A 21,727-nucleotide genomic window follows, 5' to 3' on the forward strand; every position below is an offset into this window, starting at 1 on the left:
CACAGAAGGTGACAGGGGTCTTATACAGCTAGAGAACTATTATAAAATAACCACCATAGGACTGCAAAAATACCTACTCCAAAAGCAAGGGAAACTAATACAAATAGCCACAAAACACGAGCAAAACAAAAAGCTGTTTTCAGTATTTAAGGAAGCTGACAAATACAAACAAGAAATCAATCTACCCAACAAATACGAAGAAGAAGAAGAAGAAACAACAAAAGCTATAAAACAAATGAAATCCAAACTAAAACTAGAACAGCAACGAACCATGATAAAACGATGGCAAGAAAAGCCCCTACATGGTAAATACTGGGCTAAACTAAATGCGAAATAAATAGACAGAGAAAAATCCCAGCAATGGCTGAGAAGCTCAGGACTCAAAGCAGAGACTGAAGGATTTTTAATTGCTGCACAAGACCAAAGCCTCCCCACCAGAAATTACCAAAAACACATAATGAAAAGAAATATAACAAGTAACTGTAGAATATGTGGAGATGGACAAGAAACAATAAATCATATTATCTCTGGCTGCCCAGTCCTGGCTAAGAAGGAATATATTCACAGACACGACAGAGCTGGGACCTATATACACTGGAAGCTATGCCAACACTATGGAATAACAACAGAAAAAAGATAGTATAAACACACGCCAGAAAAGGTCACAGAAAACGAGAAAGCAACCATACTCTGGGATATGCCAATACACACAGATAGAGAAATTAAGGCAAATAGATCAGATATAGTTGTCAAAGATCATGAAGAAAAAAAATGCTTTCTAATTGATGTATCAATACCAGCAGATGACAACGTTTCTCTAAAAGAAATGGAAAAACTTTCAAAATACAAAGACCTGGAAATAGAGATAACTCGAATGTGGAATCTAAAAACAGAAACAATTCCTATCATAGTAGGTGCCTTAGGTATAATAAAAAAATATTCAGACAAATACATAACAAAAACACCAGGACATACAAATATATATAACATACAGAAAATTGCACTACTGGGTACTGCACACATTCTACGCAAAACACTTTCAATACAGTAAACGTAAGAGCACCACAGCAAACTACAGCACATACACAAGGCGCACAGAGCTGCGCTCGGTAGTGAAGTGAAAGCACGTTATAAAAATAAAACTACTGAACAATAATAATAATGATAATAATAATAATAATAATAATAATAATAATAATAATAATATTAATAATAATAATAATAATAATAATAATAATAATAATAATAATAATAATAAGAAGAAGAAGAAGAAGAAGAAGAAGAAGAAGAAGAAGAAGAAGAAAAGAAGAAGAAGAAGAAGAAGAAGAAGAAGAAGAAGAAGAAGAAGAAGAAGAAGGAAAAGAAGAAGAAGAAGAAGAAGAAGAAGAAGAAGAAGAAGAAGAAGAAGAAGAAGAAGAAGAAAAAAAGAAAGAAGAAGAAACATGTACGAAATTAAGAAATTTAGAATGATAAGCAAAGTATTCATAAAGTAAATAATACGTCATATTGAAATCTATTTAATAAACCTGAAATGACGAGGTAGGAGGTACTTCTGCTTTTCTTTCATTGTCCTAAATATGAAATAATCATCGAGATCGTGCGACAGCATATCCATAAGAATAGCCTTCTAACTCCTCACCTAAATCTGCCTGCATTCCTGGCAGAACCGAAATTTCGTGTGGCTTATTCACAACACATCTTATGACATTGTTATAATGTCTCAAGGAATGAGTGGAGAAAGTGGGAGACTGGTTGAAAAAAACAAAAACAAAAAAAACAGAAGTAGAAAAAGACAATGTGGGAAGATGAATTTTTGTCAAGTATTTCAAGTGTATTTTATTAATACAACCTAGAGACATAATTAATAAGACGGGCGTTGGCGGAATAAAATAACAGATTAGAGAAATGAAGCGTTATATTCTATCGTACCTTTCAGGTGTCTGTCAATTTATCAGCTTTGATAAATGATGTAATAATTATTATCAAAATGTGAGAATTATAGATATAATGAAATGTGAGAATTATAGAAATATAATATATAACTTACGGATTTGTTTAAACGAACACCTCTCCAAATCATTATCATCAAAGCCAGTAGGCTAGCAGCCACAAGAATTGTAGCATAAATGTAAATATCGAATGCCTTACTAAATGAATCATTTATAATTCCGTAAGTTGCAATACAACATCCTGCAATACTACCAATTACGATATATCCCGTGCATAATTGTAATGATTCATTTACTAATTTCAGTATAGTACTCAGAGTATCATGTGCGTTACATATTTCTGTAATCTCTTTATGTTTCCTAATTAAATATTTATTAGCTGATCGCTTTTCTTCTACATTTCGTCGGGCGTCAGTCGTTACTTTGTTAAACTCATAAGTTAGTGCAGACGTTATTGCATAGTTCATATAGTAATCAAATAACGCTGACGTAAATGAGATGCAATTAATTAAAATCTGTATTGTTATAATTGGTATGTCATATGGATTGTTAATGGGCATTGGAAATGTTAAGGAACTCCGAAAAATCTCACTGGAAAGCGCGAACACGTGTTCCATAATAAAGTAATGCATGGTAGGTATCATTATAATAAAATAGAGGGATTTATGGGAAAATATGAATGTAGAATTATAGAATTTTCTATCGTCTTCTTGGACCGTCAGTTCACTGAATGCTTCAATTATTTGCTCGTCTTTAGATTCGCTGAACATTTTCGTCAAACAATAGAGAGAAAAGAAACACTGGGTAAATATTTTGTAAATATTTGCAAATATTTCATCAGTATTGCTATTATTCTGCTGTATTAAGTGCGCTATGTCACGAATGGGTCTTACAATCAAATATATACAATACACTAGATAAACGCAATAAAAACAGATTGTTTTAAATTTGAGTGATTTCAGTGATGGGACATTTATGAGTGGTTTCGTAATAATATTAATTTTCCGATGAAATTCCAGTAATTTCATGAACCGTGTTTCATTTGTTTTCATATTTTCTCCAGTTCCGTCAACTTCAAAAAGAGATGCCATATCGGCAACTGAAATCGGTAGAAAAGAAGACGCACGCTTTATTTCTTAATGTCTTGAATAGTCTTTCTAAATGGCTTAACGGATATCTGTGTGTATTTAAGGCGGCGAGCTGGCAGAAACGTTAGCGTGCTGGACGGAATGCTTAGCGGTATTTCGTCTGCCGTTACGTTCTGAGTTCAAATTCCGCCGAAGTCGATTTTGCCTTTCATCCTTTCGGGGTCGATAAATTAAGTACCAGTTACGCACTGGGGTCGATGTAATCGACTTAATCCTTTTGTCTCTCCTTGTGTGTCCCCTCTATGTTTAGTCCCTTGTGGGCAATAAAGAAATAGGATATCTGCGTGTATATATATATATATATATATATATATATATATATGTATGTATGCATGTATGTATACGTGTGTGACTTCCGTTAAACTGAAACCAACTGAGACAATGTAACTATCAGAGGTTTCTATGTATTGAGGCAAAATTTGCTTCCGATATGCTTCCTTTAATGAATTCAAATATTAATTTTAGACTCAAAATATAAGAAACTTATTTTCTCCTATAAGTAGACGTTAAATTGTTAGATTATGAAGGTAATATTGAGCTCTTAATTGTTATCAAATATCTTCTTTCTACGAATGGAAATAAAAATTAGAAGGCGTTAGTATATACGTTCTTTCCATTATGATATAACAGAATGGATAACTAAATATATAGCTTCCAGTGGCCTGTGTGTTTGTGTGTGTGTGTGTGTGTGTGTGTGTGTGTGTGCGTACGAGCGCGATCACGTGCACGCGTGACTTTCTATAAATGAATGACACTTTTTTGTAAAAGAAGTTAATGTTTTCTTCCTTATTATAATTCGATAAACATGGTCGGAAGTGTTCTCTATTTAGTTTTCCTATCAACACTTAATAATATCTTCTTGAACGACAATTAACACACCTCTATTGCATAAACTTCAATTAGTTTCTTTTATATAACACCTTAATGAAAAAGTGCCTAAGTGATAGCAAGTGGGTATATTTACCATTGCATCATACATCTGTTTAACTTTGTCAACAATATAATCGTTTATGTTGATGTTACAAGAATAATCAATATGCACTCATTCGTTTTTTGAAGTTGCCAAAGAAGATGAAAGAATACGTATGTGATGTGTGTGTATGTACATATCATCGTGTATATGTACATATGTGTGTGTGTGTGATTCTGTATGCGTGTGTTTATATATATCTATAATGGATTAATTTGCAGTTAATAATAAACAGTTATTGACTACCCAATCGCCATTTTCCTTTTCTTCTTAAATATGAATATAAGCTATATGTTTATATATGTACATCTCTCTCTCTCTCTCTCTCTCTCTCTCTCTCTCTCTCTATATATATATATATATATATATATATATATATATATATATATATACTTTTTTACTCTTTTACTCTTTTACTCCTTTACTTGTTTCAGTCATTTTGACTGTGGCCATGGCTGGAGCACCGCCTTTAGTCGAGTAAATCGACCCCAGGACCCCATCTTTGGATGCCTAGTATTTATTCTATCGGTCTCTTTTGCCGAACCGCTAATTTAGGCGGACGTAAACACACCACCATCGGTTGTCAAGCGATGTTGGGGGGACAAACACAGACACACAAACACACACACACACACACACACACACACATACATATATACATATATATACATATATACAACAGGTTTTTTGTGATATTTTTGCTGCTTTTTAATAAAGTATATTACTCTATCTCTAGTATTCGAGTACTATTATTTACAGAGTCAAATGGCCTGAAAAACTAATCAATTAATTGATTACATCAAATGCATCTTACTCCAATAAAATATTCTAAATGACTTGAAATGCTCGTCCTGCTTGGCATTTTGTTGTCCTTTTTCCTTTAATACATATGTATGTGTGTATGTACATGTATATGTGTGTATGTATATATATATATATATATATATATATATATATATATATATATACATATATATTTATATATATATGTATATATATATAAATTTTCTCTTATGTTGTTATTCTCTCCCCCTCCATCTTGTTATTTTCCTCCCTAAAATAAATTCCTACTTCCGGTATCGAAGCCAACCTAATTAAAATTAATTAAAACCAATTTGTAGTAAACTCTCATATTTTGAACCCTTTTTTATGCCCTTATTTTTGTAAGCTATGATGTACTCCCATCTTACTCTACTATTTCATAGTTTTAAACTGAATCATTCGCTTCTTCCCTAGTGTTTGTAGCTTTCCACCATATTTCCTTCTTCTATTTCCGTTACCTAAACTCACTCCGGGAACGCTGAAATATTGAAATTTTTGACCAATAGGTTTTTGTTTACCTTTATTTGTACAACCCAATATAAATTTTAGGGTTGCTTGTCACTAATAATGTATGTATATTCATACATTTCAATTTCATTTAGGTTTTACTCACCCATTACTGTCCAGTATCTGATTCCCTCTCTATTAAACATCATTCAACTTAATGAACTTCTAAGCGTGACAATGCGATAATATATGATAATATATGATAAAATATGCTAATTAACTTTAACATTAATTTACATAATCTTAGTTTGTTATTTCTTTTGGGTTACTTTATACGTTAGTTATTAAATTCGCAAAACTTTTAGCATTTCTTTTGCCTATAATTAATTGCTTATTTTTTTGTATATATACGTGTTGCCTTATATTTATGTTTATACTTGCATAAAAACATTCCCACTCGTCTACTCAATAATCTATTCCATTCTTTTCAGTCCATCGCAGCGTTACTCAGGAAACAGGAAGAAAGGAGATTCTACACCATAATTTGATACTTATCAAAAGCAATATCTAAGTACTGAAATCTGCCAAAAAATGTGATGTGTCTGTCTTCCCCATCTTTTAAAAAAATATATAACTTCTCATCCAAGAATATGATGCCTATAGTATTAGAAAGCGACATGTTATATAATACATTTTAGTATAATAAAGTCGAAGTACTATATATGAAATATATGGTCTGGTGGTTACGATACTTAGCACAAGACCATAAGGTCGTTGTTTCGATTTATGGATAGGGTGACAGATGTGGCTAGCATTTGATATGTCGAGCATCTCTAGATTCCACCGAGCGAAACGTTCAAGAGTTTCAGTAGGTCATGGAGCCGAGAACTGAAACGATAGTTCTTGGTGCCTGCAAAACTTAAAGATCGAGATTAGCAATCGAATGCATAGAGTATTCCACCATTCATAGTCACTTGCAATTGAATGCAATGGCATTTTTGGTTCGTGTTGAAAATAAGGATATTACACTGACATGGTATTATGTAAGTATTTTTTATAACTTACCGCAGCATGTAAACGAACACCATTCCAAAGTGTTAAAATCCAAGTCATCAGACTGCCGAATGCAATCATTGTTATATAAACGTATACAGGAACGTTGTTTCTATATAGAACATTTATAGTTGCGTACGTTGCAATACAGCAATTAATGATGCTACCAAGAACGATAAATGCTGTAGAAAACCGTAATGATTCATTTACTAATCCCAGTATTGTACTCAGATTATCGTGTGCATTACATAAATCTGTAATCTCTCTAGGTTTCTTCGCCAAAATTGAAATGTGTGGCTGCTGTTCCTTTAGGCAGCATTGAGCCTGAGTCGCCAGCTTGTCAAATTCATACTTAAGAATGAATCCAATCATTACATTTATATGTACATCAAATAAATAAGACGTCAGTGACATGCAATTAATTACAACTTGTATTGTTAGAAATGGAATGTTGAAAGTACTGTTGATTGGTACAGGATATGTTATGAAAATCAGCATACCAGGGCTAAAAAGCGGCACAACATACTTCAAAAATATGTAAAGAGCTACCGGTAGCAGTATACCTATAGAGAGAGATATGTATGAGAATCTTATATTGCAGTTATAAAATTTTCTATCTTCTTCTTCGATTTCAATTTGAGCAAATGTTTCAATTAGCTGTTTGTTTTTAGAATGCCAAAAGAATTGTATCAGACAACAAAAGGCAAGCATAATTCGATAAAATATGATGAGAATATACACAAACATTTCATCGGTTTCATAAACTTCCAGTAGTATAAAATTAACAATGTAACGAATAGGGTTTATAATCAGACATAGAAAATGCATTATATATAAAGCGTGGAAAAATATTCTTCCAAACTGCGGCGAGGAAATATCCATAACTGATTTCCTAATAGTATTAAATTTACTGTGAAATTCCAAAATTTTGAGGAACTGTGTTCGCTTCCGTTTCATATTTTCTATATCTTCAGAATGAGTTTCCATATCGGCAAATGAAATCGACGACAGGGAAGAGTCAAGGTTTTTTTTTTTAATGAATTTACTATTCGATTTTCAGCTATAGTTCTATTTGCCTTATGTCGAAGGAAAACTAGACCATAACATAGAAGAGAGACTCAATATTAGAGAACGATTGGTATGATTTTAGATATTATTTTATCAAAATAATATGCTATTTCAGGAAACAAACGTATTACTAAAACAGGATAAGCAGCAATAATATTCTCAGAGATTTGCAATATTATAAAGTTGTGAAGCCGTTAAAACCTTTAAACAAAATGTTTATCAATTATTTTCGTGTAATAGCTTTCTTACAGACATCTTATTATTACAAATTATTAGATGTGTTAACACTGGTTATGTACTCGTTTATATGCGAGACGAATTGTCAGTTTCTATGCAACAACAATAAAAGATATTGCGAAACACGTTTCGCTAAAAGCCTTTACATAATTCAGCGATATATACATACACATATATGTATTCCTCAAAACACACACACACACACACACACACACACACACACACACACACACACACACACACACACACATATGCATATGTAGTTAAATATATGTGTATGAATATATATATATACACACATATGTTGTTTAAATATATATACACACACACACACACACACACGCACGCACACACACACACACACACATGTAGGCATAATAAATATTATGCTTACATGTGTGCATGTTTGGATGCTTGCTAATGTTTTGTCTATTCATTAAAACACATCACTTTCTTCGAAGTCAACAACAATCAGAATATCAATGATACAGAAACGTCAATGTGTTTACCACAACGCCAACAATGACTCCATATTTATCTAGTCGTATAATTTGCTCAGTCAGAATTGATTCAGTTGCGTAAGTGATAGGTTTATTATTATTATTTTTTTCATGCGTTGCTGTGTTGAAAAAACCTCGGTCGTCAGTGCAGTGTTTTCGAGTTCAGGTTGTTCTGGTTACCCAAAGCCCCAGTTTTTTATGGTATGGACATCCATATGTAGACATGTATTGTTGTGCAACAATAGCACTTGATTTGACAGTAAACCTTGGCGTTTCGTGCGAATAGTTGGTTTTAGTTTGTTGGTCAGCATTTTACTGTAGCTTACACTGGTGACTGTAGACCCTTTTCCCAGGTCATATTGCAGTACAAGTCTTTCTATGTTTCGAAAAACAGTCAGTGTCACTTTTTTTGCGGAGTGTTGAGGCTTGAATTTCTTTTTCCTAAGAGGTTCCAGGTTTTACCATTCCATACTCTGCCTTTTGGATTCTGGTTTAAAGTGATGGACCCATGTCTCAAATCCTGTAACTATTCTCTCTAAAAGCGCTTCGCCTTCGTCGCCGTAGCGGTCGAGTGAACGATGTCACACCGCCGCCCGATTGTACATATGCGCTTCAGTGAGCTCTTTTGACATTCATCTCGTATAGATTGTACGGAATCAAAGCCTGTCGTGGAAGATTTTAGAAGCAGAAGCATAATTAATTTGCAGAGAACATGCCCCTCATGGATGGTCATTCGACGGTTCACCTGAACCATCTTTCGAGCTTGTTGAATTTTCTCATCAATAGCAGAGGCTGTGGCCGTCCTTCTCCCTCTAGGTGCTTCGGGCTTGTCCGTCCAATTTGAGAATTCTCGATCCAGTCACACACACTTCTACTGGAAACCTATGATAAATTTCAGCCTCTGACACACCTGGAAACCAGAGAAATCAGTTCTCTGATCATTATCCTTCCTTGGTGCTCACTTTCCAGTAGAGAATAAAGACTAGAGAGAACAGGGTCAAATCACGGTTACGTAGCCAAAAAAGTGCCACGAGAGCGCTGAAAGCAGTTCAGCCAAACAAAAGCAAGTTTTAGCGAAAGTGTGGATAACTTTTGACTGCCTCTTGTATGACACAAAATTGAAGTTTGGATGATACCAGCAGCAGTTTCTATTACTTCTTATAATTTGGATCTATTTCATCTGTCTTATACGCTACAATTAACAGAGCAGATTTGCTAAGAGAATTTAACATCACATCAGTCTAGTGGCCTCCATTTCCGTGCGCATTGATTTCTCGACCCCAGACATATGACGAGCAAATGTGACCAATTCAGGGAGAGAGAGAGAGAGAGAGAGGGAGAGAGAGAGAGAGAGAGAGAGAGAGAGAGAGAGCGAGAGAGAGAGATAGAGAGATAGAGAGAGAGAGAGAGAGAGAGACAGAGAGACAGGCAGACAGAGAGACAAAGAAACAGAGTAAGAGAGAAAGAGGCAGAAAGAAAGCGAGAGATGGTAATTTATTCAATCTCTTTGGATGAGAGACAAACTTAACCTTGTCATAATATGAAGACAGAAAGTAAAGAAACGAAATACACGACAAAAAGTCGTTTTACTTCATCAATACGCTTATATGTTATAACTACAATAGCAATACGGATGTGATGTAGATTAGATAACCTAGAGTTATTAAAAAAATTTGTACAACTTACCGATTTGTTTAAAAGAATTCCGCACCAAAATAGTACAATCCAAGAAAGCACAGATACCAAAACCAGTACAGTGGCATAAATGTTTGTATACATGTCATTTTTGAGAGAATCATTTATTAGTCCGTAAGTAAGGATACAGCAGCTGATGACACTACCGAACACGGTACACCCTGAAATAAACTGCAAGGAATGATTTACTAGACTCAGTATTGAACTAAGAGTATCATGAGTGTTACATATGTCTGTAATCTCTCTATGATTCTTAATAATATCCGACTTAGTTGATTGCTTCTCCGTTACGTAACTTTGAGCTTCATTCGCCACTTTGTTAAAGTGATGCATCAGAGTGGCTGTGATTAGGAGATTTATGTACACATCACTTAATATGGCTAGAGCTGACATTGAATTAAATACAACCTGCAGTGCTAAAATTGGGATGATATATTTATAATCAGCGGGTGCAGGATATTTGAAATACGTCAACAAATCAGTACTCAACAGCGGTATTACAAGGTCCATAGTTATGCTCCCAATAATAACCAGACATATTAATATATACACTGACTTATATATTATAGGTTTGTTATACCAGATATTTTCTTCATGTTCAGTTTTAAGTTCGGCAAACTTTTCAATTAGCTCCTTGTGTCTAGATTTTTTGAACAGTTTTATCAATAGAGTTAAAGATTGAAATATGCGGAAAAATATTACGTAAATATATAGAAACAATACATCGCTTTCCATATTTCCCATTTTTACTAAGGAAACAATGTGCCGAATAGGATTTAGAAGTAAATACGAATAGAATAGTAACGAGAGAACTTGTAAAGAGAAACCTTTAACTTTGTTTGATTTCAGCAATGATATATCGGTCATTGATTTGAGAATACTATTAATTTTTGCATAAAATTCGAGAGTTTTCAAGAAAGGTGTTTCATTTGTGTTCACTGTCTCCATAATTACGCCTTTTCACGACTTGTTGACTGACAAGCTCGCTCTGAAAAATCTACTCAGGTCATACGAGACTTCTCTCACTTTGAGAGTGAGCACAAGTACATCTCCTTGGCTATTTATACTTGTGTGATACGCAATTATTTGTCGTAAAACATTATTTGTCTTAAGGGACACTTGGAAAATATTAAAAAAAATATAAACAAATACTTCAATACGACTTTATTATTGACCTATAGCAGCTTATACAAAACACGGCAAATAATTTTTCTTCATAATACAGGTGTGAAATGAGTGCATGAATGTATAAGTTTGTATTATATATATATATATATAAGAATGTATTATATATATGTGTGTCTGTGTGTGTATACAGATCTCTCTCTCTCTCTCTCTCTCTCTCTCTCTCTCTATATATATATATATATATATATATATATATATATATATATATATATATATATATATATATATATATATATATATAACGATTAGATTCCCCTAGGCATCAATTATGTCTAATCAAGTTTTTCATACATAATATATGTCCTATAACAGGAGTACATAACACCAATCAATTTTTATCATTTTTGTTCATTATTCGACATCTGTGCGTATGGATTGGGTAATCTTAAGTATATCATTATCGAGGTGAAAATTCCATTTTTATGCAATAACTGTATGTATGTATATATATATCATATGTTTGTGCGTACAAATATATATATATATACACGCATGCACAAAACACACACACTCACATATACACAGACACACACACAAACACAGACACACACACATATACACATATATACAGTAAATCAAAAAAAAAAAAAGAAAAACTACGTGAGGACGTGGTACATGCAAAGTATTAGCAGACGCTCAGGGAAGGAAAGAAAAGTGTTTTTACGTTTCGAGCAAAGCTCTTCTTCAGGAACAGGGGATAGAGGAAATCCCAATAGAAAAGGAAGACAGATGAAAAATCTCGCCACACAGTATAAAGATCTAGTTTCTTGCAGTTTCCTGTTGAACGTGTAGTTTCTTGCTGCGAAGACACGCAGCAACGCATATTTTTATAATGCTTCTTGTGTCTTATAAAAAAAACCTTATAAAACACCTCATAAAAACCTGCAAAATCAAGTATTGTCGTAACAGCAAACTATTACTAGGTCATCTTAATAACGAAAGTTATCACACACAGGATGGGATACTGTTTTTGTTGATCGTAACAAAGTGGAGCCACAAACTATATACATACGTACATATATACATACATATATATATATATATATATAGGCACAGGAGTGACTGTGTGGTAAGTAGCTTGCTTACTAACCACATGGTTCAGTCCCACTGTATGACACGTTGGACAAGTGTCTTCTACTATTGCCTCGAGCCAAGCAGAGCTTTTTGAGTGAATTTGGTAGACAGAAACTGAAAGAAGTCCGTCGTATATATATATATATATATATATATATATATATATATATATATATATATATATATATATATGTATATGTGTGTGTCTGAGTTTGTGTGTCTGTGTTTGTCCCCCACCATCGCTTAACAACCGATGCTGGTGTGTTTACGTCCCCGTAACTTAGCGCTTCCACCAGATGCACTCTTTCGCCATAGCTACAAGTACGATAAATACAGCTCTTCCTTCCCGTTTAAAGGAAGGAGCGTGACGTGACGATATTGACGATAGACTCGGTTGATAAACCGACTCGTCCCACACGTGACAGCAGTCGTTCGACATAAGCCCACAGCTCCGAAATGGTTGGACACTGCACGAATGCGTGCAGAACGGTTTCATCGCTATGAACGCATCTCGAGCAGGTCGGCCCCGCATTTCGCGAGCCGTGTCTATAGAGCTTATCCCGAACGGGTAGCGCCTCTCGGTAACACTGCCAGGCCAGGGATCTCTGGAAGTTGTCCATAGGTCCCGGCCCGAAAGTCGTCCTGAACAGGCGGGTCAGGTATTCCTCGTCGACGCCCAGGTTCGCCCCGAGATCGTCGTCGTACCTGCCCTCCACTAATCCTCTATAGAATGACTTCGTTGTGATGCAGCCGCTCAAGGTCGACCCGGGACGTCAAAGTTGTTGCAGAGCAACGCGACACTCACGGTGCCATTCGCCATTCCTCGGCCTCTTTTTGATCCACGACTGGAATAAGTACTAGGTTTACGAATAATAAGTCCTGGGGTCGATTTGTTCGACTAAAGGTGGTGCTCCAGCATAGCCACAGTCAAATGACTGAAACAAATAAAAGGGAGAAATAAGAAAAAGTGAGTATATACATATATACATATATATATATATATATATATATATATATATATATATATATATATATATATATATATATATATATATACATATATATATATATGTGTGTGTGTGTGTATCTGTTTGTCTGTCTGTCTCTCTATCTGCCAGTCTGACTGTCTAGCTATCTGTTTGTCTGACTCTATCTATCTACCGATCTGTATGTATGCGTGTTTAAGCACATGTATGTGTGTATTTACGTGTTACGTATATACGTATCTATGTGTATGCACCTATTGAATTAGATTGTATATACATGCATACACACACATGCTCGCTCACACACACACATGTGCTTAAACACGCATGCATAGAGATAGATAGATAGATAGATGGATGGATAGATAGATAGATTAATTGATAGATAGAAAGATAGATATGTTTCTTTATTAGTCACACAGGGCTCAACATAGAGTCTTTCTTTTCGAGGGGGGCGAAAACAAAGCAGAAAAAAAAACAATAGTGGGGACAACGATGAAAAAAAATACATCGCAAAACGTTTGGGGTATTTACACAAAATACGAAATAATACAGAAAATTCCCAATAAATGGGGAGGTTATCCGTGGAAAGAAAAACCTACGAAAAGACCACGGTAACCTCGGTCCTTAGTGTCACAGTTTATTAAATAAAATTCCTTTTATTTATGCAAGAAACATAAGTAAATCTCTTTACAAAATTTTAAAACGTTTTATAGAATCATGGTCAAGGTGGCTTCGTCAATTATACGTGCCATTCTTGCTACATGTATCCATCTTTTATCGAAACTTTTGCTAGACAACACTTGCCTCTCTACTCTCACCTTCCTTTTCAAGTGATACTTGAAAAAGTTGATGAGAGATTGACCAGAGAGGAAAGTATTTGTCTCTAATCCTTTCAGACGCGTCCACCAGATGCACTCTTTCGCCATAGCTACAAGTACGATAAATACAGCTCTTCCTTCCCGTTTAAAGGAAGGAGCGTGACGTGACGATATTGACGATAGACTCGGTTGATAAACCGACTCGTCCCACACGTGACAGCAGTCGTTCGACATAAGCCCACAGCTCCGAAATGGTTGGACACTGCACGAATGCGTGCAGAACGGTTTCATCGCTATGAACGCATCTCGAGCAGGTCGGCCCCGCATTTCGCGAGCCGTGTCTATAGAGCTTATCCCGAACGGGTAGCGCCTCTCGGTAACACTGCCAGGCCAGGGATCTCTGGAAGTTGTCCATAGGTCCCGGCCCGAAAGTCGTCCTGAACAGGCGGGTCAGGTATTCCTCGTCGACGCCCAGGTTCGCCCCGAGATCGTCGTCGTACCTGCCCTCCACTAATCCCCTATAGAATGACTTCGTTGTGATGCAGCCGCTCAAGGTCGACCCGGGACGTCAAAGTTGTTGCAGAGCAACGCGACACTCACGGTGCCATTCGCCATTCCTCGGCCTCTTTTTGATCCACGACTGCAGCTCGGTCATGGAGACGAGCTGCGGGAAAGCGCGTCGCACAAACGGCGACCACACCTGCTCACCGTCGTCTACGTAGAGCCGGAGGTGTCGCAGTCTCAGCGCATGTCTGCGCATCATCAACCACGGCATGCCCATCCCTCCTTTCAGCGGGTGTTGGCAACAAACGGATCGCCTCACCATCGGAACGCTTCCTTTCCACAAAAAGCGGAAGAGGGTGCGTTCCATTTCGGTGATGGCGCGATCGGGACAAGGCACGACAGTCAGGTGGTATTCGATGACGGACGCGATGTACGCGTTCGCCACCTCCACCCGACCTTTTAGGGACAGCTTCCTCTCGGACCATTGCCGGCAGAGAGTGGTCACCCTACTCGTTATCTCGTCCCAGTTCTTCTCCGTTTGCAGGTCCGGACCGAACCAGACTCCGAGCAACTTGACCGGACCGTCCGTCCAGCGTCCCACTACTGAGGCGCTGCCGGACGGTATGGGCTTACTCCTCCAGGTGCCGAGCAGCAAACCCACCGACTTATCCCGGTTGATTTTCGCTCCCGTCACTGCTTCGTAGTCTTTCAGCGTCTCGCCGACAAGCTCGATGTGCTCGTGGCTAGACGCTATGACGGTGACGTCGTCCGCGTATGCCGACACGCTCGTCCCGCACCCCAGTTCTCACGGGATGCCCCTCAGCGTCGCCAGCTTCCGCAGTAGTGGCTCGAGAGTCAATACGTACAGGAGCGGCGACAGGGGGCATCCCTGACGAACCGAACGTGCAATGTCGAAGGGTCCCGATAGACGTCCATTGACGCGAACAACCGAACGGATGCCTGTGCACAAGTCAGCCATCCAGCCGCAGAAAACGGGACCGAAGCCGGCCGCTTCGAGGACGGCCTCCAAGTATCGATGGTCTACCCTATCGAAAGCTTTGGATTGATCCAAATTGATCAGGGCCCCACCCATGCCAGGTTCTTTAACTACCCTCTCTATGATGTAGCGCATCAGATGGAGGTTGTCATGGATGCTCCGGCCCGGCACGGCGCACGTCTGCTCCGTGCCGACCAGTTTCTCGATGACAAGCGCCAACCGCTTGGCTAACACGTTGGCCAAACTTTTCATGTCTGCATTGAGCAGAGTGATGGGCCTAAAGTTATCTATGGCGTACCCCTTGTTTGGATCTTTCTTCAGCAGCGTTACCGCTCCTCGGCTCACAAAACCGGGAATGCTCCCGTTCTGCTGCCAGTTGCAGTACACGGCCGCCAAGACATCTCCAAACAAGTCTGGCATACAGTTGTAAAGCTCGTAGGGCAGACCATCCAAACCCGGAGATTTGTCCGTCGAGCAACCCGCCATCGCGTCCCTCACCTCCTCCGCCGTGATGACCCCTTCGCAGCACTCCGCCTCTCTTGCCGAGAGTCGTGGCAAGCTGTGCAGGTAGGCACTAAATTCCACCTTGCCTTCTCGCTCGCCACTCCTCCCGAACAGTCGGGCAAAATGCCGCTGAAACGCCTCGCACATCTTACTCGGCTAGAGTAATTCGCGCCCCTGTTCGTCTACCAGAGACCGGATGGTGGTTCTGTTACCCCGCTGTGCCTCCGCCACCCGGGCCTCTCGTGCGGCTCCAACACCTTCATGTTTAGCATTGAAGTGTTGCTCGAGGGCCAACCTCGCCGCTAAAACGTCGGATGCGATGCCACTTCGCAATGCCTCTTCTAACTTTATCACTAGCTCCCCCTCTACTCTGTTCCTCTCTACAGCTAGTGCCCTGCTATACCTTATTGCTTCCGCCCTTACTGCTCTCTTGAGGGCAAACCACCATTTGTTGTTGACGATGGCTCCCGTCAAAGCCCTCTGTACTAACGTGCTAATCCGGTCTCTGAAAACATGTCTCGACGGGAAAGGCGCGTTTAGTTTCCAGTAACCGGGACCCTGCCTATGTGCCTTATCTAAGTCTAGCGTACACGTCACAAGTTTGTGATCCGTGTAGCTGACTATGTGGAACTGTGGACATCCTAAACTATCTCTATCTCTTGTCCTACACACTATCCTATCTAGATACGATCTCGACGACCCAATGCGGTTGCTCCAAGTCCACGTTGGCACATTTGGGTGGTCGAGTCGGTACCTGTCAGACAACTGGAAGCGTCTGAGCAGGTCTCTGAGGCCTTTGCATCCCCTTCTAGTTTTGTCACTCCCCACGTAGTCTAGATGCGTGTCCAAGGTAGCATTCCAATCCCCCACTAAAAGTAAGGGACGAGACGTTCCCAGGAATACTTCTAGACGTTGAAAGAAGTCCGACCGACCTGTTAAAGGAGGCACATAAACTGCCAGCAACCGAAAAGCGCCTCCATCGCTGCCGTCCACACCTAGGACAACCAGTCTACCCTCCGGGTCCGTAAATATCGTCTTTACTTGGAGATCCAGACTCTTGCGAAAAAGAACCGCCGTGCCACTACCGCCCATCCTCGGCAGACAGGGAGAAAAATAAATGTTAAACTGTCCGCCAAACATGGACTTTAGGGCCCGAGGTTCATGGAGTCTGGTCTCACTAATGGCTATGATATCCAAATTGTGTGACTTGATGTCATTTAAGAGGTACCCTTGTTTCCAAGGGGACCCCAAGCCACCCACATTCACACAGCCAATCTACACCATGATTCTATCAAAATTTGTGTTTTACACACGAAAGGAGAGAGAGAGAGAGAGTTACTTACTGTCCGAAAGTTCTTGGCTCTTTGCCTCACAACCTTATCTCAGAAGGTTTTTGTATAGTTTTTTTTATGAATATTTCTGGAATCTCCCTACTGTATCCGGGTAGAGAGATTTCAGTGTATTGTATGTGCTCCGTGTTACATGTATGATTTTGATGTGTTGTGGTGGTGTTGTGCGTGGGTGATTGCTTGTTTTCGTGTCATTATCTGTTATGTTAGTGTTTGACCTAATGAATTTCATTAGGTCTGGATTGTTTGTGTTTATCGCTGTCAAACTTGTTGTGGGGTTCTGTGTTGGTGCGTTTGTATTGGTGTTTTTGTTTTCTGTGGATGTGTTGGTTTCGGGGCTGGTAAACCTCCCCGCTTTGTTTGTTTGTTTTTCCGTTCTTTTTCCCCCCCTTTTTCTTCTTCCCCCCCGTGGCCACTTGTCAAGCCTCTGTGTCATCTTCATCTGACATGTCGGAGGAATCGGAGGGTGGGAGGGGAAGGGTGTTGGGGTCTATTTTTGTGTGGGTTGATTTTGTTGTTGGTGGTGTTGGTGCTGTTTCCTGACAGTTGGGATGTGGTGTTTTGGTTTTTGGGGGTGGGGTGGGAGTCTTTTTCGTGTTCCCTTCTTGTGGGGTTGTTGTTGTTGGTGTTGGTGGTGGTGATGGTGCTGATTCTGTTCTTGGTGGTACTGGTGGTGTTGTTGTTTGGTTCGGCTGTGTTGCTAGCTGCTGGCGTTTTTCCATTTCGTTGTACAACTGCTTGACCAGTTGTGCATATGGCGGTGTAGGCAGTAATGCTGTATTTTTCTTGTGCTTTTCTTGTGGTTGTTGTTGTTGTTGTTGTTTTTCTTTGTATTGTTGCCGTTGTTGTTGCCTTTTCTTCTGGGCTACTGGGCATGTTTTTTGAAGGTGAGTTTTGCTACTACAAACGTAGCAAACTGGCCTTCTGCCTTCGACGAGAACATGAAAAATTGAATCCTCAGGTAATTGGATTCTATGTGGAATTTTTTCCCAGTTTGCTGGATCAATTTGTACCAGGAGTTGAAATTCCTGGCCAATCCAGTTTTGATTGCAAACGGCAGATGCTTCTAATATGTTTATCTCCTCCTCTATGCCTAGACATATGGCAGATACTAGCCATTCTTCCTCAATTTCAGGAGGCACATTCGAAATTTTTATTTTCGTAACCCTAAGACCAAGGTACGTAGGGATCACGAGCAGGTTCTCATGTTGTAATGACTTAGTGGAGAGGTCCTTCGCTCGCTGCTCGCTGTCTAGTCTTACCTCTATCGTTCCGAATTTCAATCCTCTCGTTATGTAAGTTTTGTAAGACCAAATCGGCTTTAAGCACCTCTCAACATTTTCTTGGGTGAATTTTTCCACTGTCTTTGTCTTTAAATTAATGGTTCTGTAGATGATAGTTTTTTTTTTCTATGTTTATCTTAAAGTCCGCGGGCGTTTGAAGATGGACTGTAACGTCCTTTTTACTTAGCATGCTTTTGCATGCAAGTAATTTCTCTTTCGATATATTCAAAATTCTTTTCCTAGGCTTCAAAGCCTCGGCAAAGTTCGTTGTGGTGGTGGTGGCGGTAGTGGTGGTATCAGTGGTGAGGACAGTGGTTTTGTTAGCAAGGATATTTGTGTCCTTGTTGTTGCTGCTGCTGATGCTGCTGCTGCTGTTGTTATTGTTGTTGTTGTCACTGGTTACGTTGGCAGGCAAGACTGCTGTAGCAGCAGAGTTTTTCTTTTTCTCCATTCTCTCCTTTAACTGCGAGGAAGGAAGACTAGGAAATTCTTTTTCGAACGAAACACTGCAGAATGCAGCGTTCGTTTCACAAAAATTTTCATGGTTATAAGACGCCATCATCTCAAAAAAAAAAAAAAAAATGGCTAGAAAGCCGAAATTGGTTTTTATATCCTGGAAATGTGCCACACAGGGCAGATTTCTGTCGCAAAAAACTTGCACCAGAGAGTATACAAGTTGTTATACAACTTTGTATATAAAATAAACTTTACAAACAAACTTTTTAAAACATGAAAAAGGCAAAACTTACGGAGCCGACACGTCTACCGTCCGTCCATAGAGATAGATAGATAGATAGATAGATAGATAGATAGATAGACAGAGAGTTCGGTTAAAAGGGATCGAGAAAGAAAAAAAGAAAACGATCAATAGGGATCGTGTATCACGGCAATGTTCTCGTGTAAAAAGCGGGGACAGTTTAGGTTTAGCCGTGGAAAGAAAAGCCTACGGAAAAGATCACGGTAACCTTGACCAATATTGTCATTGTAGAAATGTAGATAGATAGATAGAAAGACAGACAGATAGAGATAGTTAGATAGATAGATAGATAGATAGATAGATAGATAGATAGATAGATAGATAGATAGATAGATAGATAGATAGACATGCTAGAGCTATTCAGCTACTGACGTATTGTAGATAACTCGCATTTTGCATGTTAATTGATTCCACTTAGATGGAAGTATATAACTATGCATGTATAAATATAAAGATTTCTGTGTACATGATCGATCAGTTTCCTTTGATGTGAAAATAGCAGAAAATAACCTAATCAATAGCCAATTGTTTCTTCGAAACTGAGGTTACTATCATTCTTCCACTTAAGGGAAATCACTTAACTTGCATAACATGCTATGTACAAAATGTCAATAGCGATGTTACATTAATCTCATGGGTTGCTCTCCATTCTTTTTTAAGAATACAAATTATTATTCGTATACAAGAATATTGTTGTCAGTTCAATGTTGTCAGCAGTCTTACAATGGCTTATCTGGCTGAAACTATCAGGTCACTTTCAAAAACTTTTTTGTGCACAAAAATGTCTATATTAGATATCAATATGTGTAATGACGCAATATTTTATAAGCACATTAGCAAGGTGGCAGCAAAGTGCAGTCCACTATCAGGATGGATACGGAGGTCCTTCAAGACAAGAGACTAAGAAACTATGTTGACCCTGTGGAGAACCTTTGTTGTCACCCACCTGGACTTCTGCCCCCAGTCATGGTCACCACATAGTGCCAAACTAACAGCGGAGCTTGAGGCAGTCCAATGCCACTACACTAAAAAGGATTGGAACAGTGCAACGGATAAGCTACATGGACAAGCTGAGAAAACTATTAATTTACTCCCTGGAGCGAAGGTGTAAGAGATATGCAGTAATATACATGTGGAAAATCGTAGAAGGGTTTCTACCCAACTTCGGCATTGAGTGTTATTCAAATGCCAGAACTGGCCGTCATTGTATTGTACCAAAGGTACCATCCACTCCATCTAAATTCAGGACCAGGTACTGCAATAGTCAAGGGTTTGAAGCCCCACATCTCTTCAATGCTCTGCCACAAAAATTAAGAAATCAGCATAAGGTGGAAGTAGATGTCTTCAAAAAGGAACTGGACATCCTCCTCTCCACAATACTGGATGAACCAACAGCCCAACATGAGGTGCAGACGAGGGCAGCGGAATCAAACGCCCTCATAAACCAAATGGACCAACATCTGGGAAATAGGTACACACACAAGTGGTGATGTGAAACACTCCAGACTGAGGAAATCAGAAAACCATGGTGGTGCTCCAGCATGACCACAACTGCATGATTGTAACAAGTAAAAGATTAAAAGTGTATGTGTGCGTGTCTTTCTGATCATATCGAGAGAATTGCATGCGGTGCATGAATTTCTGTAAGTGTCTCTTCGATTGATAGGGTTTGCATAGTGGGGACATGTTGTTCATTATATTAAGTCTGCTGTAGGTATGTTGATTTTCATGTAGTGTCAAAGCTGCGTTTTTGTGAACAATGCATTTTGAAGCTATGGGTTTCATGTAATAAGAGTGGAGGAGCTGTATTCTGTTGTTCACAGTCTCTAATCAAAGTTCAGTATCAAGGACAGGGTGTCTATTGTTAGGTTGCCAAGTGCGGTAATCTATAGTTACCTTGATACTTTGGTCGATGATGTTAGCTACATACTGGATGCTCTCCATTACCTTCCACTCGGTTTCTGCATCACCGTTTCTCGAAATGATCTCAACTAGAATATAAATGTCTTCTACTTACCTACAATAAAGTAAAAGAGTTGTGGACTGTTCTGCAAGAATTGTTTGAGTTTTCTGTCCCACCTGGTCATGAAAAGGTTGGCCACATCTCCAGCTACACCGACACCAATGGCTGCACCTTGAACCCGCATGTATAATTTCCTGTTAAACTTTACTATGTGGTTCTTCAATGTGGTTCTCATGCTAGCGCCTATTGCATATCCAATCATTCTTTTCACCTGATTTTTGTTGTCAGGGTCTTAGGTGTGTATTGTCCAGCCACTCCAGCGTTCTGCAGTGCTTTTCTTCACTGCTGAGGTGATGGTTGGTGGCCTTCTCCTCTGTGACCTGGTGGAGCAGAATCTACTAAGATCATGGTT

At 38.8% G+C, this 21,727-nt stretch overlaps 1 protein-coding gene across 3 annotated transcripts in view; it reads right to left on the bottom strand.

Moving 5' to 3' along the window:
- Nucleotides 1–21,727, bottom strand: part of LOC106880719 (uncharacterized) — a 98,902-nt gene that overhangs the window by 15,560 nt on the left and 61,615 nt on the right. Inside the window, exon 1 of one of the 3 annotated variants that reach the window (XM_089356074.1) lies at nt 9,881–10,900. The exons of the other annotated variants lie outside the window; for them this stretch is intronic. Coding sequence (XP_089212200.1) covers nt 9,881–10,837 — 957 coding nt within the window. The 5' untranslated portion in view covers nt 10,838–10,900. Of the gene's footprint in view, nt 1–9,880; nt 10,901–21,727 lie in introns of those variants that run through there. 3 annotated transcript variants of the gene reach the window in all.

This window comes from Octopus bimaculoides, chromosome 8, assembly GCF_046866305.1.
Source record: "Octopus bimaculoides isolate indiv1 chromosome 8, ASM4686630v1, whole genome shotgun sequence".
Taxonomy (NCBI): Eukaryota; Metazoa; Mollusca; class Cephalopoda; order Octopoda; family Octopodidae; genus Octopus; species Octopus bimaculoides.